At 32.8% G+C, this 26,161-nt stretch overlaps 1 protein-coding gene across 3 annotated transcripts in view; it reads right to left on the bottom strand.

The window, feature by feature from the left end:
- Positions 1-190: 190 nt before the first annotated feature.
- The window catches only part of LOC122526855 (BAI1-associated protein 3), a 104,388-nt gene continuing 78,417 nt past the window's right edge, over positions 191-26,161 (bottom strand). Inside the window, exons 7-26 of one of the 3 annotated variants that reach the window (XM_043650452.1) lie at positions 24,146-24,292; positions 23,889-23,933; positions 22,921-23,077; positions 21,139-21,342; positions 19,847-20,005; positions 19,559-19,728; positions 18,593-18,700; positions 18,369-18,518; positions 17,620-17,671; positions 15,690-15,731; positions 8,352-8,497; positions 6,168-6,384; positions 6,021-6,095; positions 5,423-5,536; positions 4,722-4,937; positions 3,618-3,833; positions 3,264-3,458; positions 2,726-2,970; positions 1,398-1,606; positions 191-593 (exon numbers count right to left, since the gene is read on the bottom strand). In XM_043650452.1, the coding sequence (XP_043506387.1) occupies positions 499-593; positions 1,398-1,606; positions 2,726-2,970; positions 3,264-3,458; positions 3,618-3,833; positions 4,722-4,937; positions 5,423-5,536; positions 6,021-6,095; positions 6,168-6,384; positions 8,352-8,497; positions 15,690-15,731; positions 17,620-17,671; positions 18,369-18,518; positions 18,593-18,700; positions 19,559-19,728; positions 19,847-20,005; positions 21,139-21,342; positions 22,921-23,077; positions 23,889-23,933; positions 24,146-24,292 (2,962 nt within the window). In that variant the 3' untranslated portion in view covers positions 191-498. The remainder of the gene's footprint in view (positions 594-1,397; positions 1,607-2,725; positions 2,971-3,263; positions 3,459-3,617; positions 3,834-4,721; positions 4,938-5,422; positions 5,537-6,020; positions 6,096-6,167; positions 6,385-8,351; positions 8,498-15,689; positions 15,732-17,619; positions 17,672-18,368; positions 18,519-18,592; positions 18,701-19,558; positions 19,729-19,846; positions 20,006-21,138; positions 21,343-22,920; positions 23,078-23,888; positions 23,934-24,145; positions 24,293-26,161) is intronic. The other 2 variants (XM_043650453.1, XM_043650454.1) reach the window with 2 other exon arrangements.

The raw sequence follows: 26,161 nt of genomic DNA, 5'->3' as shown, positions 1-26,161 counted from the left end.
TTTTTATATTTTTGTCTTTTTTTAAATGTTTTTCTTCCTTTTGCGACGCAACATTTGTTTTTTTCTCTTGTCCACACAAAAATAGTTTTGACGATATATATAATATACATATATATTCTCTTTTTTTTTCAATATTCTCTCTCTTTCTTAACCCTCGATGCTTCCTCTTTTGTAACAATATTTCTCTCTCTTATTTCTCGTTTCGTTTAATTAATTTCCTTAGTTACCAACACACTGACTATATTCAACACGATTTACACTGAGAAAAGATCTGACGAATTTCAGGGCTAAGAGCCCCGGGGAAAAGAGTCGACGAGCATTCCGCGGGGATGGACTTTTGATTTGTTCGTTTCGTTTTAGTTTTCTCTTCGTTTCTCTCCCCCTCACGCCCTCATCGGCCGCTGAAATTCAACGCGACGTCGACGACGAAAATTCCCTCGTTATCCGCGATGCTCATCCCTCGCTTCGTTCGTTCGTTCATTAGACGAATCTGTCGTTTTACGTCGAGGCGAATCGTTGCTTCTGCTTCTTCACGAAATCGAGGGCCATCTTGTCGCCGACTCTCGTCTCCAGAATCTGCAGAATCGGATGATCTGGAAGGAGAAGTGTGCTCGTTTTAATCGAGATTTCGTGGCTCGGAAAGTGCAAGGAACGAAGAAAGAATTTTACAATAAGAATTTCGATTCTGCAAACAATTTTGTCTTGGTTAGTAAATTGAATCAAACACGAGCTCTTATTTACATGTCTTTTCGCATTGGAAATCTCATTGTTCTAGAAAATTCTCTATGACGAATTGGTCACTTTGATCTGAAAGTAGAAATATTTCATTTAACATTTTGCTCGTAGTTAACTAGTTTCATCGTTGAATTTTCCATTGGCCTGTGTCTCTTTTTTTAAAATTTTGATTGATAAAAATATATCGAACCGTTTATTTGAGTTAATAACTTATTCGAAATATTATGTTATATTATATTATTATTATATTATTATATTATTATTATATTATTATATTATTATTATATCATTATATTACATACAACGTTATAAAAAAAAAACAATGTCATCTTAACAACATTGCAACAATCTGATTGCAAACGTAGAACAGCGAAGGGGTTATTGATCAATTTCGCAGTAACGCAAAAAGCCTGTACTGTAAAACATTCGATTAATCAATAATCCCTTTCGAGCGGAACACTCTTTACGAAAATCACGTTACGTTTAATGAAATTCTTCGCTCGCTCTTTCACCGCCGTAAAGGTCATATTAGCGTTCGAAATTGAATTGCTCCTCGAGAGCGAAACAGTTGCAAACAGTTCACAGTTTTCGTTCGATTATTCCCCGAAAGTAGATCGATAACGAAGCTTTCGCGTTTCATTAAACGGGTTCGTCGTACTCACTTCGATTCTTCTGATGCATCAGGGGTAACTCGGTGTGCTTGAGGCCATGGAAATTGTCTATGCTGGTGTTCGTGTCGGTAACACCGGGTATCATGCTGAGCCCCAAGAATGCCTCGCCCGCGAAATCATTCGCCGTGAGCACGTCGTGATCCATTACAGTGAACAACACCATCGCGTCTGGACTTCGACACTGCTCCACGCTTACGGAGCTACGGGCAGAAATTTTTCAAGTCGATGGTAAAATATGTGAAAATATATTCAAATGAAGAAGTATGTAAAGACACGTGTATTAGATTGCTAGTCTTTTTGATTTAAGATTGTACTGTAAAATTGTACTGTTGGACTTCAAGCAAGAAGGGCTTCAGTGATGAAAGTCAATCATTACATTCAAAGATGAGATACTTCATTATAGCATTCATTGTAATACTGATCGTATGATTTATAAATTTCATTGTGATATACACATCTAGTGAAGTTATTTGGAAGACTGTTTGCAGTGAGTTATTATTAAAACATTACTTAGAAAAGAGTTTCAGTGATGAAAGTCAATCATTACATTCAAAGTAGAGATACTTCATTATAGCATTCATTGTAATACTGATCGTATGATTTATAAATTTCATTATGATATACACATCTAGTGAAGTTATTTGGAAGACTGTTTGCAGTGAGTTATTATCAAAACATTACTTAGAAAAGGGTTTCAGTGATGAAAGTCAATCATTACATTCAAAAATGAGATACTTCATTATAGCATTCATTGTAATAATCATCGTATGATTTATAAATTTCATTGTGATATACACGTCTAGTGAAGTTATTTGGAAGACTGTTTGTAGAAAGTTATTATTAAAATATTTCATACTTTTTCATACTTTCATTAATAATCTGAGTTACTTGTTGGTACTAGAATGTTATATCATTATTAAATCATTATAAATAACAATTGAATGAACAATTAAAAGAGTTAATAATAAAATTGAACAATATAAAATTTTAATTAGTTAGTTAAAATTCCTGAGACTTCATCAATTATTCGTTTCAGAATGAAATTACTTAAAACTGGCAATAAAATTAAACAAATACATATAACACATGAACAAATGGTGTAACACTATTACTATCACTAGTGAACTTAAATAAAATTTGTTTTACAACATTATTACAATTTTATAGTACAAGTATAATTACAATTTTATAGTACATATGCACTGCAGACAAATGTGTAAAATTTTATTTTCTGTTGCTAGATATTAACATGGATGGAATTAGGATGTTAAGCAGAGTGTGTAATGTTCGATGTTAGAATTTCATTCGCGATTACTTACAATTCGAAACACTCGTCGAACATAGGATTCAGAGTTTTCTTCTTGACGTTGGTGTGCTGCTCGGCACAATGCTCGAAGACTCTTCGTGGCAGCAATTCGATTATGACGAAAGGATCGCTGTAACCGTTTGGATCTAATGGTATCACGTCTCTGGCATTTATCACTTCCACGCACAGTGAGTCGTGATTTAGATAAGCTCTCACTGTTAGAACGCCATACTCCGACGACACGGTGTTTAGTTGGTCCTAGAAAGACAAAACTTGTCATTTTCACTTCATCGTTAACTCTTTTTCTTCTTTTTTTTTTTCTTTTTCATTTAATCTGCATCGTCCAATCTTTATAATTCTCGTTCGATATATTTTTCATATAGATTCTACAATTTTCTAATCTAAAGAAATCTAAATACGAAGAAACCGAAGTATATACAATGTTTAACACGTCTTGGTTCTTAATGGTATTTAAGAAACTTTCGCACGAACGAAACGTAATTATTGTTCATTCACTACGTGATGAGAGAAGAATCGAGTTCAATAGCAACCTGAAGTCGTTGTCGATAGAATCGATCGATCAAGAACGTTGTGTCCATCTTGTGATACTGAAGGCGTTCCTCGACGTTCAAGAAGCTCTGACAGTGAAGCACCTCGTACTGCAAACCCTTCTCGTCCTCGTGGAAGAACTTCACCAATAAGTCCAAAGCTTCGTGAAGTCTTTCGTAAAACATTGCTGGTTTATCCTACAAGAAAAGGTCCTTTTTTTGTTAATGTTACCAAGACACCATCGCTTATTTAATTGTCAAAATTAATGACTTACTAATTCTTGACAGAAAGTTATTAAGTAAATTATTGACAATCTTTTTCTTGTAATAAAAAAATGATTTGAAAATTCTGCTTACGCCGGCGTTTCCGTCCATCTGGTTGCTAAGCTCAGCCAGGACCACTTCCCAGATGTCTTGGAGGACTCGATTGAAATTCACTATAAGCAGCGCCGAGTTAAGCACCACCAGGTGCATGTCTAAATACTCGAGCAACGGCGCGATAGCCTCCGAGGTGGGTAAACTGTCCGGCGACCAAGCTAGATGGAACATCGCTTTCTTCAACGGTGGTCTCATCTGTAATTCAACCGATTTTTTTCTTCAAATTTCTATTGAAAATTTCCGAAAGAACAAAGTTTCCCTTCTGTTCATCATCGTTCATTTCGATCGTGTGAAATTCCTTCGTTCTGCATCTTTAACTTTATGAAATAAAATTTAGATCTTTACTCTTGATTTATGAGAATTTTAAAGATACATTATAAGTTTAATAAATAACGTAGTATCCTATTCTTAATTTATGAGAATTTTAAAGATATATTATAAGTTTAATAAATAACGTAGTATCCTATTCTTAATTTATGAGAATTTTAAAAGTATAAATTTTAATAAACAACATAGTATTCTACTTTTTTTCTGTAATTGCTCTAAAATAAAGTTATATGATGAAACTGAACTTATATGTTTAAGAAAGGAACAATAACAATAACACAAACAACAATAAGAAAAATTTTATGCGTTTTAAGGAAAGAAATTTAAGAAAAATTTGAAATTGAAAACGCACAGAATGCCTTTTCGAAACATTTAATGAAATGAATCTTTAGTTGTATCAATGAAAAGTATGAAATTAATGAAAATACAAACCATAAATCCACAGATTAGTTACAGTATTATTATTATAATATAATATTGAATATTATTATAATATAATAATATAATACAGTATTACATAATATAATATAATAATAATGCAGTGTTATTATAATATAATATTAATTCTTAGTGTTTCTAAAAGTGTAAATTTGTTAAACATCAGCAGTTTCATCATGACGAGATTTTTTTTTAACGATATTTGCCTCCTCTAATTCCCCCTTCGTTTCATATTGAAATCAAGCGAGCTGATCGAACTCGATTATTAAAAAATTCATTTTCAATCGTCAGTTTTATTCTTTTATTTTTTTCACTGACCTTCGTACCGATCCTTGAAACGATTTGATTTATGAACAGCAACATTTGTCCCGGTGTCTGTTCCAAAGGTGACGTCAAAGCGGTTCTCCACTGCATTCGCGCTGAATCGCCAGCTTGACACTCCAAGGCTGTTAGAAGCTTCTCGACCAGCAACTCCTCGCCTAACTTCAGAAGCCATCTTCGAACGTACTCGAGGCCGTTAACAGCCACGCACATCTGCGAGAAACGAGTCATCCACCGATGAAAATTGACTTAATAATCATTGTCACAAAAGTTTTTCACTCAGACGAATTAATGCTTTGTCGTCTGCAGCAATTTTTCTCGATGTCAATAATATTCATTATATAAATGAATTTACAGTTATTATAAAGACGTGGATATTTCATAAATTTGTGATTGCAAGTATTGCAATAGTAATATTTTTTCTTTTTATAAATAAATATTGCAGAAAGGATATAGGAAGGAAAGCTTTAGCTTCTAAACGTGCAGCGTTAAATTTAATTGCTGGCTCGTTGCTATGTATCGCGAGTAACTGTATTTGTATTTTACATTCTGCCAAGCAGAGTGCAATAGTTTTAGGTGTACTTCGAGAGATATTTGTCTCTTTTTCAATCTCGTGTGAAATGTGTTCTCTATTGCTACAGCTAGGAACTATGTTTGCAAAGCAGTGTCGTGTCATACTAATGCGAAGCGGTCTCTACCTCAGCGATTACCTCGTCTGTTGTTTTGTATGGCGTCTGTTCCTCGTAATAACCACTGTCTGCCAATTTTTGATGGGTTATCTCCGCGTAATAGGCTGCTGAACTACAGATCGCCTGCAATAGAAGTGTAAAATATTAGACAAATCTTTATCAAATCAAATCGCTCGAATTCCCACGATTGAAATTAATTTACATTACATTTAAAATTTCTTTATTTCACTGATAACGAATGCTTGCTAATTATATAAAAATTATATAATTATATAAATATATAAATTACATTACATAAATAATTATATATATATATAATAATTATATAAATTACATTAAACTCAAGTCTATTCATGTTTTAATTTATATTCGACAATCTTTCAGATTTGACGCTGGGAATATAAAAACACACATTCAGCTCGAAGCAATGAATGTCCATGACATAATTTTATATCTGCAATAGAACGAATTTTCTATTCTTCCAATTTGTATCTCGCACGTTTTGTACTTGCCTGATTTTTTGTTTTAAAAATCCCAGCGTCGTTAACATCCGTCCATAATTAAAATTAACACCACTAATTATTATTATATTAAATCGATTACTTACGTCCACAACTTTCAGGACCAAGTTGTACGATCCAGGAAGATCCGGCCACGCCAACTTCTTCCAAAATTCCTTAATCTGCGATATTTATCGCGAATTTTAGAGTCGTGCTTGCGCATATGTATAGATTATGCATAACGTCTCTTTTACCTGATACAAGCAAGCTGTAACGTCAATGGCTGAGGTACCATGCTTCACGATGTACTCGCCAGGGCAGATCCGGTCGAGCTCGGCCGATTTTCTCACGCGTTGGATCGCCTTCAATTTAGCCAGGTCCAACCATTTGTCGACAGCTGGTCTGAACCACTCGTAATACTTGCAAATCGCTAAAGTTTTATGATCAGACTGCGGCAGGTTCTCCTTCATGCTAGAAATATTACGTTGCCCTTAGGCGTGATTGTTTTCCATCTTTGCCAGAAATGCCTCGAAACGAATTTCAATAGCACATCAGTTTTAAAACCTGGCAATCAATGATTCTGCTTCCCCTTCGCATGTCCATTTTCAAATTTTTCTCCCTTGACTCGAAGAGATTATTACAGATTATTTTGTTACATAAATTCAATTTTTATCAAAGTCTTTTGTGCCTTTCTTTTCGTTTCTCTTTTTTGTTTGATTCTGTTTGATTTAATTTAATTTAGATTGTTGAGCACTTGTTTTTGAAATCGGAGTAATTTCTTTTGAGGAAAATTGAGGAAACGAAACATTCGCAGAAATTTTAATGTGAATTTTTCATTTACAGTCAAACAATTGTAATTTTGATCGTGAGGTATTCGTTTGTTTTGATAGTCAATATTTTTTAAAATTTGTTTCAATTAATTGGAATTATTGCTAAATGGACTATATACTTTGATATCTCAAGACAAAAGCAAATCGAGTTACACTTTTCGCTGTCGAATTAAATGATTCATTTAATTTTTACGTAATGAATAAAATATTTTAAAATACTCAAGTATCTATCAATATTCAAGTTTCTCTCAAACTCAATTGTTTTGTTCATTTTTATTAAAGAAGTATATTACTTAATAATTTCAAGAATAACATCGTTCGATTCACTTTAATAATATTTTACAAAATTCAATTTTTATCAAAGTTAATTTTTATTAAAAAAAATTGTATTACTTAATAATTTAATTTTAAGAATAACATTGTTCGATTTACTTTAATAATATTTTACTAAATTCAATTTTTATTAAAGTTAATTTTTATTAAAAAAAAGTGTATTACTTAATAATTTAATTTTAAGAATAACATTGCTTCACTTTAATAATATTTTACTACAGTTAATTTTTATTAAAAAAAAGTGTATTACTTAATAATTTAATTTTAAGGATAACATTGTTCGATTTACTTAAATAATATTTTACTAAATTCAATTTTTATCAAAGTTAATTTTTATTAAAAAAAGTCTAATAATTTAATTTTAACAATAACATTGTTTCACTTTAATAATATTTTACTAAATTCAATTTTTATTAAAGTTAATTTTTATTAAAAAAAAGTGTATTAATAATTTAATTTTAAGAATAACATCGTTCGACTGACTTTAATAATATTTTACTAAATTCAATTTTTATCAAAGTTAATTTTTATTAAAAAAAGTCTAATAATTTAATTTGAAGAATAACATTGTTTCACTTTAATAATATTTTACTAAATTCAATTTTTGCTAAAGTTAATTTTTATTAAAAAAAAGTGTATTACTTAATAATTTAATTTAAAGAATAACATCGTTTGACTGACTTTAATAATATTTTACTAAAAAGTCTAATAATTTAATTTTAAGAATAACATTGTTTCACTTTAATAATATTTTACTAAATTCAATTTTTATTAAAGTTAATTTTTATTAAAAAAAAGTGTATTAATAATTTAATTTTAAGAATAACATCGTTCGACTGACTTTAATAATATTTTACTAAATTCAATTTTTATCAAAGTTAATTTTTATTAAAAAAAGTCTAATAATTTAATTTGAAGAATAACATTGTTTCACTTTAATAATATTTTACTAAATTCAATTTTTGCTAAAGTTAATTTTTATTAAAAAAAAGTGTATTACTTAATAATTTAATTTAAAGAATAACATCGTTTGACTGACTTTAATAATATTTTACTAAAAAGTCTAATAATTTAATTTTAAGAATAACATTGTTTCACTTTAATAATATTTTACTAACTTCAATTTTTACTAAAGTTAATTTTTATTAAAAAAAAGTGTATTACTTAATAATTTAATTTTAAGAATAACGTCGTTCGATTGACTTTAATAATATTGACAGTTTCGTATAATATTTCATTATTATTAGTAATAACAATGATTTCATTGATAGTTACGTTACGAAATCCTGCAGTGCCAGATACAACTCGAACATTGGCGTTCCAATTTCCGCTCCAGGTGGTAGCACGTACTCTTCGTCCGCGTTCTGGCCATGAAGCTGAAGGCAAGCTGTGGTAACCCTCGCTCCGAGTTCGTTTTGCATCTATCGAATACATTCCTCCCAGTAAAGCCGAACAACAAGCAGAGCCTAAAAGCGTCTGACTCTACTAGTGCTTCGGAAGTATTTTTTGTATTTTTCCACCATTCTATTTTTTTTTTCTTTTTTCTTTTTACTTTCTACGCAAGTTTCCTCGTTGCAGCGAATTTTCGTGAACAGTGAATGGATTTCCGAAGAAAGGAAATTTTTGTCGCGAAATGTTTCAGAGAAATGCTGCACTCGCTTATAATGAAATTTTAATTTTCAAATATTTTTTCGTGGATTATGAAATTCTAGAGTATGGATGAAATATTGAGACTCTTATAAAATATCTTTGATATTCATATATAACTACGTTACTGGTATTATTTGGATTTTAAGAAAAATAAAAATAGAAATCTGACAGTATTTATATTATGCGTAAAAAAAAAAAAAAAAAAAAAAAAAATTGGAACTTCTCATTTAGTAATTTATTTTTACCAGCCACAAGTTTATCTTCGTAAGACTTCGTTTTACAAAATTATAACAGTTCTAATATTTAAGTGTCCGAATAACATTGAAATTCAAGTTTAGTCAAGTAAATAGTCTTAACTCTCGTGACGTGAATTCCTAAATTTAATTCAGACTCAGAATTCAGAGTTTCAGATACAGAATTCCTCTAGCAAGCTCTATCGGTGCTGTTGTAAATTTTTCTAGAACATTTTCCAAACTATCCTCAGGAATTCTTTCTAAATTCACTTAATTCGCACCAAAAACGAAATCCTCTGTGCCTCTCTAATATTACGTATACCTCGAAACAGCGAGCTAATTGAATATGTTCACTCTATTTTCCATTTCGTTTGAGAACGCGTTTCATTTCACTTAGTGCACATGAGTCGTCGTCTGATAAACGAAAATGTTGCCGCAGGAATTATCAAATGTGCCCGACGTACACATATACTCGAGTTTTCGTACACGCGCTCTGATAATATGTCAGATTAAATCACCAAGTTACGTTGCGGGGAAACGTGACTGCTATTTATTTCATATTTACGAGAGTCGTGGGCAAATTTTTCGAAAATACACGAACGCCGTTCTACGAATGAAAACTCGTTTGTTCAACACGTGAGAAATTTTTAAGCGACGGTGAAACACGATTTCGTTTATCAGCGAGAAGTGATCGCACAGTGATTGAAATTCCCCGAATTTGGTTTTGGCAACGATGACTTCAGTAGTGAGTTTTTCGGTGTAACATCTGTTCAATCTATTACTTCATCTATTAAATTGTTTTATTGAAACCAATAGAACCGAGCTTATTGCTATTATTATTTACTGTTATTAATTAAAACGGTCAGGTGGTTACTGAAATAGAACGATACGTGATACGTAGTGAAACTTAATTAACTAGAGTGGCTCTTGTTAATATTTGAACCCGGTGGTGCTGGAAAGATTATTGTTCCATGTATTTGTTTATAATAGTATATTTACTGCTCATTATTTATTATTTATAAAGAAGGATTATTGTTTACAATATTTTTTTAATATACTACAGCTACTACTGATTGCAGTTAGTAAAAATAAAAATTTTATTTATTCTATGTACATAACTTTCATTGCGTGAGAAGCGATAAATTAAATAATGACGAGAACATAATGACAAGAATTTTCGTAAGGAGTGTACAATTACGCACGTACAATTTGAAATTAATAAAATTAGCAAAGCTGAAATATTTTTACAATTTCAAATTTCATCGTCGTTCACTGTGCAGATGAAGTAATCTTCTGAATTGTTATGAATTATTCCAGATTACCATAAACGAGTACATAGAACAACATAGTGCTCGAATATTTATACGAGTCGCTGTAAGTATGTAAGAAGTTAATTATAAAAAAATATCGAATCAAAGAATCTCAGTCGAGCGTCTCTAAAACTTTCGTAAAGTTAAGAACAGGTTTTTATCGCACGAATGCAAAACCGGAGAAAAATGAAATTGCGTGAAAAAGTGAGATACATATTTCTCACTTAGAACGTGACGTTAGTAAACGTTTCGCATTACGATAACGAAGACAAAGTGGGAGTGGTTGTCCAAGCCTCGGAGCTTAGCCGACATGCTTCTCATTCAAGATAAGTACCATTTCCAATTTTTTATCAAATCTTCACACTCCTCATTTTCATTTCAAAATGTTCATTCAATTTTTAACGAAAATTAAACCGCAATTATGATCGTTATTCTAACGTTTTGCTCTTAAATTAATTCCTCCTGTGAAGTTAACTTTTTGAATTTGACTGTTCATTATTTTATTATTAAAACAATTTTCCATTTTTTACTCGTTAACAGAAATAAAATTTCTGACGTTAAATTATTTGAATTCTTCCATTTTCGAATCATTGAGTGAAGCATTTAGAAACTCATTCGCATTAAATCTCATTTCTTCCTCATTCGCATTAAATCTCTGAATAATAAATAATTGACTTTTCTACTAATTGACTCTAATGAAATAGAATTCATTTCCAAAACTGAGGATCAGTAGATAATAAAATAGTTCAAGAAAAACTTGGACTTAACAAAAATTGTTACTTCCTCGTGATCGTTGAATCATTACCAAGAATATAATCTTTATGTAAAGTGATTGCCAAACTTGTAAATTAATAAGTAGTAACTGCGAAAAAAGGTTAGAAAAAAATCCAAGTTTTTAAAATTGATCAGTAATAAATATTGGAACTGATTAGTATAAATACTCTGTATATAAATATATAGAAACGCTAATTATATATGAAAATATATATAAAAAAATTGGTTATAAATATATAAATGTACAAATAAATTTAATTTATTACGCAATGTGATTATAGCAGAGCTTAACAAAAACAGGGAATTCCCCTGGCGTTTCGTAAATTTGGCGAAATTCCATCGAAATTGAACTTGTGACTGATAAATTCCGGAAACTTGCGTAAAAGTGGTGGACACCCTACAGAGACAAAGGTTAATCGGGGTTTCGAGAGGAACGTCTGAGTGGCTGTGCGCGGGAAGCACATCGCTGGAGGTGCAAAACAAAAAAAAAAGAAAAAAAAAAAGAAAAAAAAGAAAAAAAAAAAGAAAGAGATCGATCTGGAAGCTTGATATCCTGCGGCCGTGTGAGAAAATTGAGTATTCCCATCGTTCGTTTCATTTTCTTTTGAATTTCGTTGGGAAACGTGCGAGATTGACGCGTCCGATAAAATATCCCTTGTTACGATTATCAGATTTTGTAAGAAGAATATCAGACAATGTTGTAACAAGCTAAATTACGAATTTAACTCAGAAAATGAAAAAAAATGTCGCAACTGTACGTAGAAAATATTTCTGAATGTTAAAATTCATGTTTCACTTTATATAATCGTAATATTATTTTTATTAATAGTATTTTATAAAAGTAAATAATAATAATTTTATATAATAATAAATTTTATATAAAAATAAAAATAAATTGACAATAATTTGCTTTTTAATGCAACTAGCCTTAATTTTAGCGATATTTTATAAAAGTAAATGATAATAATTTTATATAATAATAAATTTTATATAAAAGTAAAAATAAATTGACAATAATTTGCTTTTTAATGCAACTAGCCTTAATTTTAGCGATATTTTATTAAAGTAAATAATAATAATTTTATATAATAATAAATTTTATGTAAAAGTAAAAATAAATTGACAATAATTTGCTTTTTAATGAAACTATTATAGCCTATTATAATTTTAGCGAGTTGTATCTTCTTTAAAAAACGTCACGAACGGTTATTACCAGCTCATAAAAAAAATATTTTTCCAACAATCTACGGATTTTCCCTAAATCCTAAATTTGATGAACTCAAACCGAAAGCGTGAATAGAAACATTCATTCATTTTACATTCTTTCATTTTTTCACCCCAACGACTCGAAATATTCTCGACTTGCATTAAAAGTTTCGAGTTCGAACGAAATCAACTAAATCAGCGGCGCGCAGGATATCAAACGCGAAACCAGCAGGAACTCTAAAACTGTCCGAGCCGTCTACCCAAGCCACTTGTTTCTACTTGTTGGCAAATTTTCGTCTAAACGATAGTAACGAGCAGTAACGAAAACGAGTTCGAGCGCCATGCATCAGGTCCGTGCATTGTATATTTTCCATGCGATGTCCGGGGCAAATTACGGAGCCAGGGAGATTCATGCGGAGCGTGTGACGTGTTTGCAGCAGACAGGTGGTAGTTCTTTGAGGGAGAAGGGAGACGAGCGCGCCATGCAACGCCGGCTGGGAATAAAAAAAGAGTTGGTGTCACGGTGTCGATGGAAAGGCAATGTCACGAAAAGGTTCACGGCGTGGCTCTCCGCGTCACCGGTGTCCCGTGAAAGATACGGTGAGAAATTACGCCGCTTTTCACGTCAGCACGACGATGGAAGTGGCAACGAATTGGCCGGATAGGATTCTTTCCCTTTCCTCTTTGCGCCAGAACAAAAAGGCCAGGAAACTGGAGTATCCAGATTTTGGATAAACGCGTTCGCGTTCCTTTGTCAGGCGTTTATCGAGCGTTTCTCTGACGTTACGGCCGCCGCGTTCGAGAGAGAACATTTCGGGAAGTAAGTTAAAAGTGTGATAGTCGATCTTGGAAGTCTGGAAATTCCTGCACGTTCGAATCTTTGAATTTTTGGATCGTTCGAGTATTGAATACGTGATCGTTCCAATCGTTGGATCTTCGAATACACGAGCCTTTGAATCTTCGAATTATTGAATATATGATCCTTGAATCGCGGAGTCATTGAATCTTTGAATATTTGAGTCTTTTAATCTTTGAATCTTTGGATCATGGAATCGTTGAATCGTTGAGTATTTGAATATTTTGAATATTTGACTCTACGAATCATCGACTGTATGATCTGCGAATCATTGAATACTCGATCTTTTTGAATACTCGATACTTTGAGTATTCGAAACTTTGGATCATGGAATCGTTGAATAATTGAACATTTGAATATTTGAATCTTCGAATTATCGAATCGTATGATGCTTGAATCATGGAACCATTAAATCTTTGAATACTCGAGTCTTTGAGTCTGCAAATCTTTGGATCATAAAATCGTTGAACAATTGAGTACTTGAATCTATGAATATTCGAACCTTTGGATTATTGAATATATGATCCTTGAATTATGGTATCACTGAATCACGGAATACTTGAGTCTTTGAGTCGTCGAATCTTTGGATCATGAAAACGTTGAAACATTGAATACTTGAACCAATAAATATTCGAATATTTGAATTGTTGAATATATGATCCTTGAAACACGGAATCACTGAATCTCGGAACATTCGAGTCTTTGAATTTTCGAATCTTTAGATCACGAAGTCGTTGATCCATTGAATATTTGAACATATGAATATTCGAATCTTTGAATAATTGAATGTATGGTCTTCGAATCATGGAATCATTGAATCTTTGAATACTCGGGCCTCTGAATCTTCGAATCTTTGAATCATACAATCGTTGAATCGTTGACCACCTGTAACATTGAATATTCGAATCTTTGAATTATTGAATATATGATTCTTGAATCACGGAATCATTGAATTTTTGAACATTTGTGTTATCGATCATTTAAATAGTTCATTCATTAAATATATGATTTTTTAATCGTAGAATCTTCAGCCTTTGAATATATGTGATCTTTGAATCATGAAATCATTGAATCTTTGAATACTTGAGCCTTTGAATCTTTGAATTTCTGAACTTTTGAATCGTCAAATTACTAAATCTTTGAATCTTTGAATTCCCGCATTTTTTAATATTTGGATCTTTGAATTTTTCGTATTTTGAATGTTTTGTTGATCTTTCGTTTTCAATAAAATTGTTTTTTTTGTTTTTAACATTTCCATCTTTCGTTTTTAACACAATTGGCGATTTTTGACGAGTGTTCGCAGAATATTTAATTTGACTCCGGTTTTTATTTTATTATCTCTGACTATGTAATATTTGTTTATATAAACAAAATATTGAATCACACCAGCGTACCCATATTGGGCACACGAGTATCACCAAAATTAATATTTGCGTTTCGCACTTGACGCTGTACGCCAATTTCCATCAATAATGTATGCAATTATAAATGAAGAGTATTGTAAACTACAACATATACTCGAAATTGATTATGAAATTAAACAGACCATGCTGTCGAACCTTGAAATTCAAGTTAATATTTTACTTGATCACAAATACGATATTACAAATAAGTAATTGAATAAATAATTCGCAACACGTTCGACAATCACCACTAGCAAGTTATTTAAAAAACGAAATAATTTTTTCTTAATTTCATTCTCAGCACGCTGTCGATTCGAACCTACTTCCATCGCCGTGTTTCTCTCCCTCCAAAAAAAAAAAAAAAAAAAAAGGAAAAGGAAAAAAAAATATAGCAAACTACGCTTACGAACACCAAAGCCTTCATCAAGAACTACATACAGTGTGAACAGGCTAGGTTGTCTGTATTAATCAAAGAACTTCTGCAGATTGTTACTTTCTTCAGCTGCTTTCGAGTAGAAACAACATTTTCATTCACAGAGAGACAATTATTTTCCCTCTGATCTCGTGAAACGTTTCACATATGCGTATAATATAAACTGAGGATTATTTACAGAGAGCAGAATCGCACTAGAAAGAAACGTCAACAGCAGGAACTACCGTTTTCCTTCGAGATTAAGCTCGTCACGCTCGAAACTATGCGAGAATCATTTTCACTACTAGTGTAAGCAAGTCGGTTCGTTCAAACCTCAGACTAAATCTCAGAAAATTCTAAACTTCGCTAACGATCCAGAAAACTCGAGAACGATAGAGGATATAATATTTACAAGTGATATATCGTTGGTAGAAACGATATATTCAAGAAACTACCAGTAAATCAACCGCCATTCTTTTTATTTGCGTATTCGGAAATCAACTTGCATCGCACGACTCTTCAAGTTCGTTCGTCCGATATTTCATTGAATTCTCGTCATCGACGTTGGCAACGACGTATATTAACATGATGTATACCTCCCGCGGACAAAAAAGGACGTTTCACGCGAATAAAAGCAAGCGGTTTCAATACGACAGTCGAATGTCACATATACATAAGGAGATCGAAGAAGAAAGACAGAATAGAAAAGTAGAAGAGGGTTTTTTTTTTTTTTTTTTTTTAACAGTTCGTGGTGGCGATGAAAAAGTACCTCGGATGTGTTCTCCATGTGTTTCGCCACGTGTTCCGCCAGCTATGGACAAACATCTCGTGTACAGTAAGATCGCGATGACCTGACGGACAATGTCGAAAAAACTCATCCTCGAACGTCGTTCGATCTTCGTTGAACCTAGCCTTCAGGTCACTGCGACTCGCTTATCTATAGGGTGTCCCTGGTCCGTTTCTCCTTTCATCGTCTTTCATCTCGCCTAATTATTCAACCCTTTGCGAAACCGAAATTAGAGAAGCAGATACTTTCGTTTCGATTGGACAGATCTGCCGTTCAATTTCTCCAGACAGACTGCCACGAACACGCGTATCGGTTGTCACGAGCTCCTTTTATCGAATTTTATTTAATGTTTGCTTTCGTGCAAGTTCTATATTCTGGAAATTCAATCAATGCATGAATAATTTTTTGAAACTGAAAATTTCATTAAATTATACAGAATTATATAGAATGCTGCGTTTTCATTAAATTATATAGAATTTTTTATTAATTTTATTATATATATATATATTTATATTTAATATAAATAAATTATATATAAAATCTTAATTTAATTAATAACTTAACCACAATTATGTTCATTTAAAATCGAAATTGAATTTGCAATTTACATATATAATTAATATAATTGAAAACTTTTTATTTTTATTTATATAATAAAATTATATATAATTTACTTATAAATATAATTAATACATACTTACATTATTTATAATAAGTAGTATTTTTATTTTTATTTACTTTTTCAAATAAAAATACTACTTATTACAAGTATGAATATGTATTAATTATATATATTATTATCATTATTGAATAATTTATATATGTATATATATATATAAATAAATAAAATTTTTTCTTTTACAGCTACAGATACGTTTCTCTTTGCGAAATTTGGAAAACTTCTGAGACACTCGTTAGAACTCCCTACTTTAATAAACGATCGACTCTCGAATCAAGTATTCAAAAGAGCAGTTAGCGAACATAAAAATTCACTTCGAAGAAACGAAAAGGATAAAGAACGTTACGAATCGCCAGATTTCCCGCGGAGAGTTGAATATTCAATTACAAAGGTACAGTCGCCATGAAACTGTTTAATTTTTAAGTTTTCAATTATATTTAGAGAGTATTCCGGTGCAATGGAGGTTGAATTTTTCAATTGGATGAAACGCGACACTGAATTTTAAAATTTAATTAAACCCAGGGAATATCGAATGTTCAATCGCAACGTAATTGTATGAATATTTTGTAATTAAGTACACATTAAGTTCAAACTTATATCTTTGAGATTAACACGTACCATTTACCTTCTAATGACATCGCAAAGGGTTAAATGTGATTTACCAAAACGATCTGTCTAATTTTTCAATTTTTCATTCGCTTTATTCTTTTCCAGACTTTCCTACCTGGAGACACCCTATATATATATATATAAAGAGTAATATGTTCTGTAGTTATTTCGATGCAAGGACGTCGACCGCTGAGTTCAAGAATGATCTAATTGCACGAGCACGTCTTGAAGTGATTCGATAAATTATTTCTACGCTTTTACCTTTATTTTCGGTTTCTTTTTCTCTTTCGAACGATAATTAACTTCACTCGCGCGAAGATTTCAAATAGTTCCGACCGAGAGATCGAAAATTTGCGAGTGAAGAAAGACACGATCGACGTCTTGAATAAAGCATAAAGCCAAACATAGCACATCCAGCTTCACGAAACAACGAAATTAAATTATAGTCGTGTGTCATAATGATTTGTGTGCTTTGATTTCTCATCGTCGCGAATATCTATCAAGTGAGAATATTTCATATATATTCATATATATGAATATATGTATATATATATATATATATATTGTTCGTTTCTCATATTGACGGAAATGAATTACACTTTTCTCGTTTCGAGGATTGCTTACCAGCTTGTCCAATTGTTTATACACCGCTGAGAAATATGGCACGCCGTTCGTGCTGCAACATAGTTCACAAATCGTTCGTAAATTGATTTTATCTCTTTTCCATTTCGGACATTTGTCCTAACTATTTGTATTTATATATATGGAGATGAAGTATCATTTGTTTGTAATATATTAATATCTGAAGCAGCAATGAACAACATATGTCAAAACTTTATCGAGGAAAATATAAAAATTCTAGAAGATGTACGTTGCTGGAAATTGAACGAACTTTGACATAAAATTTTAATAAAGACAATTTTAATAAAGATTAGATATGAAATTTTTTAAGAAAGATCACGATACAGTAAGTTATTGGAAATAACTGCTCAAAAATTTTACGCAATCTCTCGTAAGAAGTTCAAATATTTCATTTTGGGGGTGGGAAAGAAAACAAACAATCGTTTCACTTTCCGCGAGACTAATTCTAAGAGGAAAAAAAGGATAGAAAAAAATATGGGAGGCCAAGAAATTCTCTACTGCACGGCGATCAACTTAGACAAACTTTGACTTTTCAGTTTTTAAGGAGCAAGTACTTCCTCACTTTAATTTATTCTACAAGTAAAATCGCGAGCTTTGATCGCGAAATAAAAAAAAAAAAAAACTTTCGACCTCCCACGAGGATGTCAAAAAGCAAAAACACTGTTCCATATTTAACTTTTAATCAAAAAAGTATCCCGAGCGCGCACAGCGAAACGATTGGTTTCGCTCACCTTTCGAAGAGGTTGTTGTAGTAAGTGAGTCCCTGTTCCAAGTCAACCAGTAACGCAGTCACCAGGTTCGTGAAGTCCTGCAGGACCTTATCAGCGTCCTGATCCGGCTCCTTGTCGTAACACATCGTTTGCTGCCTCGTGTCCTCGTACCTAAACGATCAAACAACCAGGTTAATTTCAAAGAAACGGAGGAAAATACGAAGAACGTTCGCTGATGCACCGACCATTCGAGGGTTCCCTTTCTTAGGGCGGTTATTATCTCTCCGCGGATTTCTTTGTTGAACGGGCAACAAGCACGGAACGCCTTCATGTTCGACAGCAGTCCCAAACATCTGTAAGAAAGGCAAATGACAAAGTGATATTTCGATGATTTCGTATGTCGGTGATTTCTCATTTTTGTAATTACTTCGATCGTATCATCGAAAAAATTCTGTAGGAACTAAAAAAGGAATATTTTTCAATTTTTCATTTTAGCTTTTAATGTGCAAGTTGACAATGTTCTACTGTTGTACTGAGGGTTCTGAAGATCTCACGTTATATGCAATTTTTGTACAAAATCCAGGGTTTGATAATGAAAGTACTTTTCATGGAAAATGATCGACTTTTACAGGGTGGCCACTGAAAAAAGTCATAACTTGTTCATTTTCAATCTATTTTATTCCTTTTTTTTTTATGCAGAGCATCCCTTGGAGATTAAAAGTACATAATATCCATTAGTTATAATATATTTTAAAATATATAATATAATGTAATATAACATTATAAAAAAATATACAATATACTATAAAAATCCATTAATTATATTTCCAAATAAAATAATAAAAAGTTAAAAAAAACATGTGTTGACTGAACGATATAAAACAAAAATAACCTTCACAAACACATATTCTATAATTTTGTATTATTTCCTTTGGGAACATAATAAATGGATTCTTTTTCAGTATCATGTGTGAAAAGCATCCCTCAAGTGACCACCATTTTCTATATATATATATATATAATTATATATATATAAAATTATATATATTTATATATATTATATTTTTATATATATATATAAAATTTTCTTATATATATAACAATATTTGTCAAACAAAAAATACAGAAGGCAAATGTCACAAAGGCACGAAACGTAAAATACGCGAACGATACGTACGTTTCATCTGCCGGTTAGGAGATTAACTACGCACCGAAGGAGATAATCCAACTTGGAGATCGATGGCCGATGCAATGGCGGGAACAATACTCGGTGCTGTCGGACTTTCTTCAACGTCACCTCGAGGAATTCGTTGAAAGAGTCCGCCAGACATTGTTCCTCGTCCCGGGAGAGGGTGTCTGTGTGCCACACGTTGTCCAATTCCTGACCGAGTAAATATGCCCCGGAACGCGGGGAAGAACGAACGGTACAGCGTTAGAGAGAACGACGAGTACAGATCATACAGAGAGAATAAGTGGGCGAGATGAAAACGAAACTGAACCTGAAGGAGACGATGGAGAACCCTTGGATCGCAGGCTGATTGCCTGGATGACGCCACCCATCTAACTAACGCTTGTTGCAGTTCCGTGACGTCACCTTGGACGGCGTGCTGATGAAGAATCGTTAGTGCCGTTTGTGGCAATTCCCCTGTGAAGTCCTCCTAAATGACGCAGGGAGAAGCGGATCGTTACGTCGATAAATAGGTTTCTTCGTTAAATAGGCGAGAACAAGAGGGAGCAATTTAATTCTAAGCTACTGGTCAGAGCAAATGAAAATGACAGGTGGTTATCCGGTCGAAATGAAATGAAAGGATGATGGCGCAATGACAGGGGCACAGATTTGGTCTCATTGGACTGTGGATTTTTCCATGAATTTTGTGTGGTGACTTTGAAATTTAAATATCCTACGAGCGCGTGTAAAAATTCGCAATATTGTTGATAGAGTTGATTATGTTCATGTTGAAGTATTGGACAGTGGATTTTCTTGAAAAATATAGAACCAATATAGAAACGTTGGTGAGTTTAAATTTAAATTTCGTACACGTACGTAAAAAACAATTGCATTAATTTCTTCCTCTCCTGCATTTTTTGGAGACACGTACGTTTCAGTTTTATTTTTATTCGCGTAAGTACACGACGACAGCGGAGATTTATTTACGGAAATATTTAGAAGCTCCTTTGATCTTCATTTTCTATAAAAGTGCCGAGTATCTACGACGTTGGTTTATTAATATTTAGCGGAATAAAAATAGAAGAAAGACGGAGATCTCTCTCTCCTCCAGGGAAGTATTTTATATTTAGAAGCACATTTTATTTTCACTAAATATATACTACGATCGCCATCGGCAGTTTCTATTATAAAAAATATAATATAATCCGTGTTAATATACGTATGATGTAAAAAAAATTAATAATATATTCACGTGGTACTTTTTTCTTTCACAGAATTATTAAATTTAACAGAATATGCGAAGTATCTCGTTCATTTCACGTTTCACAACATTTTAAAACCAAATTGAAAACCGTAGTACATTTTTCCCGAATTTCGCGAGGCTCGTGCATAAATATTTAAATACCGTAGATATTAAATGTTGGACAAATATTATCCGCCGCGTGCATTATGAGAATTTCCATTTCCAAAAACATCTCGCCGCTCCCCTCCCCTCCCCTTTAATGAATTTTTTACGCTTGAATCGAGAATCTGCGTTCGTTGCGAATTTTCAAAAATTTAAATCGAAATACGATTGCATATTTATGTTTAGATTTATATTTTTTGTTTGTTCACGATGCGTACTCCTTGTTTGTTCATCTCGTGATTGAGAAACACCGTGTACAGTCGCTCCTGTTGCCTCAGCTCACCCCAATTGTCTTCCTCGGACGTTCCGCGATCCTCTCTCGTTGACAACCACATTTTTAATCTAATTCTACCTTGAATAGTGCTTCGTTGCGTTCTGGCCTCTAGTTTGTACCATCGGTCCAGCCCGGTGCTTGGAATATCCTGACAACAAACGGATTCCACTCTCTTTATTATTCCCGATCGGTGCTAGAATATAGGAAAAAAAGGAAAGAGGGAAAGAACGAAGAATGAGAACTGCAGCTTTGAAAGCTAACGTCGAGTAACACTGTCTTCATCGATCGGTAGACAGCAATAATAGTCGTCCGTGACCATTAACCGTGGAAACTGATTTTCTGTGCTGATGGGAGGTAATTTTTTTCTTATCAAGTATTGTATATGTCAAACGATCAATACAACTGTCACAATTGTAAATTGTATTTTATATACATTGGACGAATCGTTTTATATTTATCTTCAAATACGTTGTTCCTCCGTCGCCGGATGAAAAAAATTTCAGATCAGTGAACTGTCCAAGTATTCCAAAAGCTGAATTTAATAAATGGAGTAGAGTTCGAGGGGACTTGATAAATTCTCACGCCGGATGAATAATTCATACCTTGCAACTCAACTTCAGCCGATTGTCGCGAAAGTAAATACCAACGTCCGAGGAAAAATATGGAAACATTGCGTAAAATTTATTTTTAATATTGGAAATTGAAATTACGAAGAAGTTGAGAGATTGCTGAATGAAATTGAATGTAAATCTCTGCGATTCCGGTTGTCGTGGAAAGTGAAATTAAAAAATTAAATAATGTAATATAAAATTATAAATATAATATAAATTTAAAATAACATATATATAATATATTGTAATGACAAGTATAATTATAATTATAATATATCATAATAACAAAGATAATTATATTATTACAACTATCTTGTACTAAAATTATTATAATATAATTATAATATATTATAATATCAACGTCCGAGGGAAAATATGGAAACATTGCGTAAAATTTATTTTTAATATTGGAAATTGAAATTACGAAGAAGTTGAAAGATTGCTAAACGAAATTTGAATGTAAATCTCTGCGATTCCGGTTGTCGTGGTTGAATTAAAGTTGAATTAAAAAATTAAATAATATAATCTAAAATTATAAATATAATGTAAATTTAATTAGATATTAAATTTATATTATAATTAATATAAATTAGATTAAATAATGTAATATAAAATTATAAATATAATATAAATTTAAAATAACATATATATAATATATTGTAATGACAAGTATAATTATAATTATAATATATCATAATAACAAAGATAATTATATTATTACAACTATCTTGTAATAAAATTATTATAATATAATTATAATATATTATAATATGAATATAAAGAATTCGCGCCAGTAAATACCAACGTCCGAGGAAAAATATTGAAACGCTGCGTAAACTTTCTTTATTTAAAATTGGAAATTGAAATTACGAAGAGGTCGAGAAAGTACTAAACGAAATTGAATCTAAATCTCTGTAATTCCGTTTCCGTGAAAAGTGAAATTAAAAGATTAAATAATGTTTAATAAAATTATAATATAATATAGTATAAATATAAAACAATATATATGTAATATATTATAATATAAATATAAAATAATATATATGTAATATACTATAATATAAATATAAAATAATATATATATAATACAAATATAAAGGATTCGCTGGGGATACCTGGAGAGGAATGTTCACGCAGCCTAGAAAATCATCCTGGCCCCCGGATCTCGCGCTCTGCGCGATCTGCTTGAAGAATCTTCCAAGGCCCTTGACACCGCGTACCTCGTTCAGCTTGCTCACTGCATCGAACACGGAGGACTCGTCGTCGTGGTCCCTGAAACTATGTCTGTCAGGGCAACACAAACACTTCCGACAGGAAGAGACACGGATTTGGAATTTGCGTGAAAGAATCCCTCGGGAGAAAAACTGTTCGTTCGATTAATCCAACAAACAACGCCAAACTGATCGACCCTATTTTTCACGAAATCAACAATTTCGCGTTGTACATATGCATCTCAAAAAATACATCTTATCATATAAATATATATTTAAATAAATATTTACAATAAATATATATTTATCACGAGAAAATAACGCAAATAATTGTAAAATGAAAAGAAGAGCTTTGTATCGATAATTGTAATAATTCCTCTATTATTTGAATTTGTGGAGTTGATCAACCTGATCTTTTGGAGTATATCGATCCATATTTGTGGATATAACGTCAGAAATAATGTAACAAACGTTTGTACTTGTCTGGAACAACTTAATACGAAGAATGTTATATAAATATAATATGAAAAAAACGAAACAGTTTTTTAAACTAAAATGGAGCGGATAATTTGGGTGAAATAATATTTTGTTCATAGTTCAATCAATGACAACGTAACAGATTCATAAATAAAAATATGCTTTTACCAAAATGAAAACACGTGCGCGTTCATCTCCAACATTAAAGAAAAAAAAAAAAAAAAAAACAGAAAAAAGGTAGACGTGCATTTCACTAAAAGTTGTAAATACTAACTGATTCCACATGGAAATCTGAAACTTTCATTCGGATCAGCGCTCTGCGAAAAGCAAATAATCATAACGTTCGCGAGAAAATGCGAACGCAAACCAGCTCTCGGGTAAACGACGGCACTCACCATATGTCCAGGTGCAGAATGTCCGTGTTGATGTCGTCGATGTCGCTGAAAAGCAAGGAACAGAGAGTTAAACATTAAACCATATTTTTGTTACGTTGATCCGACACAGCGATTTCGCGACGACGCGTTCCCGATCGTTTTTCTGGTTTTCGACAGAGAAAGCAACCAGTATAAAATGGCAACAAGAGGATAAAGAAAAGTAGAAAGAAGAAGAAGAAGAAGAAGAAGAAGAAGAAAGTTGCCAAGGGTTTGCTTACAAACGAAACTTCTCGTTCCATCGTGGGCTCAGCGTGTGCTGCTTCACAGTGGTCGCGCGTATAAACTTGGCTGGCACCGCGCCGCTCAGTGATTCTCGATGCTCGCGTCTGCTCGTGTGCTCCTTGCGCTTGAACGACAACCTGAAACTGATTCCCAACGACTACAATAGCATCCACAGATAGATATTCCACGCGCCTTCTTTAATCCCTTTCGGGGGCTTCGCGGGACACGTACGCCCCCCTCGGTTAATCTAGTATCGAAACGAAAATTTTCGTTTCCTTCGTTGGGACTCGCGTCTTGCAATTTGTCGCCGGTGATAAAAAAACTCCGCGTGACGAAATTCAGCCTTGTATTTTCGTTTCGCATTCGAGGGAATTTTAAACGTAAAATTGTCATCATAATGGATCAAAAATACTAATAATTGAACAGTTGCTCGAGGCGATGATGTACATATGTATGTATGAAGTTTCATTTAGTTAACGTAAATGTGTATTTGGTGATGTTTATTATACGTGTATTTTACTTTTTATTAAATTCATCCTTTGAGCTTCCTATTCATCGTTATCAACGTGGTGACTTTAATTAAACGTGCGATTTGTTTTAAAAAAAAAAAAAGAAGCTTTATTTAATGGCTTCTTGAAACAATTTTTTAAATCGCTGTCACTTGTCTGTCAACTTTTTATTGAAAAGTCGATCGCAACGAAATGCGAGTTCTTTACCTTGCTGAAGAATAACTGATTCTATAACGCGAAACGCTAATTAATTAGTCCAACTGCATTATATTTTATTTGTTACAGAAATTGTGACTCGCGGCAACAGAAGAACATGCCGCATTAAATCATCGCGAGAAAGAACATAAAAAAGGAATAACTTAAAACATTAAAAAAAAACCCAATAGCATTCTGCTATAAACAATTTCATTATAATTAATTAATTCAACNTGCATTATATTTTATTTATTGCAGAAATTGTGACTCGTGGCAACAGAAGAACATGCCGCATTAAATCATCGCGAGAAAGAACATAAAAAAGGAATAACTTAAAACATAAAAAAAAAAAAACCAAGTAGTATTCTACTACAAACAATTTCACTACATAACAGAGTTTCAATTCGTCGTTCAGAAATTGGCCACCAATAAACTCAAGAACCATCGATTCCTACCAAATATCACATAACCGCGTGCAAACTCGTTTCAAACTAAATCCGAACTATCGAACCAATTTCCCCGGGAACGTCACGCTTAATCGAATTAACCCGATGATCCCGATCACTTTCAGCCAATCTCGACGCGATCCTTCGTCCAAAATTTCGAGCGTATGAAATTCGACGTTCCGTTTCGTTACTTTCGCACGTCTCGAAATTTGTTGCTCACATTTTCTTCAGTCGTTTCTTGGCCAGTTTCTCGACGTTCGGCATCACGGCCGTTTTCCAACGCTCGATCTCTCGCCTAAATCGCAGGAAAGTGAGGCACGTGGCGGCGAACGTTGGCGGTCTCGTTAGTCGCGTCGACACGATGCCAACTGAGAATTAATCGCGTTGCTGGCTGCACGTGGGGACAATGACGACGAGATAGAGCCACGAAACGCTCGATTCTCAATGCAACCGGCGGCCTTATTCTGCCGCGAACCGTCGCCAACAGAACTTGCCGCATCCGGCAACCATCTGTTCATTGTTATCGCGGCTCATTGTGGAAATGTCACTCGATTGGCCGTCTCTCGTGTACGTGTCTCTTCCCAGTTACTTTGACTGACCGATCGAACACGGATGGGATTAATCGTGCAGTTCGACTTCGAGTTGTAAATTCAACTCGAACCTCTTGTTTCATTTGCGACGGAATTTTTCATACTGGTAGGAAGTGTTGAAGTGTTCAATATCAGTGGAAGAGAGCGAGGATCGCGAGCATTGGATCGTTTAATACAGAAATTTCGTCTGGTTTAATGTAGAAATATATTTAGTATAGAAATATAGTGGCGTTTGATATATAATTATAGAAATTTGACACACAAAAATGTAC

The sequence above is a fragment of the Frieseomelitta varia genome, unplaced genomic scaffold (genome assembly GCF_011392965.1).
Source record: "Frieseomelitta varia isolate USP_RPSP 00005682 unplaced genomic scaffold, Fvar_1.2 scaffold_2, whole genome shotgun sequence".
Lineage (NCBI taxonomy): Eukaryota > Metazoa > Arthropoda > Insecta > Hymenoptera > Apidae > Frieseomelitta > Frieseomelitta varia.
Note: the sequence above shows the minus strand (reverse complement) of the source record. Positions and strands in the feature narration are given on the sequence as shown.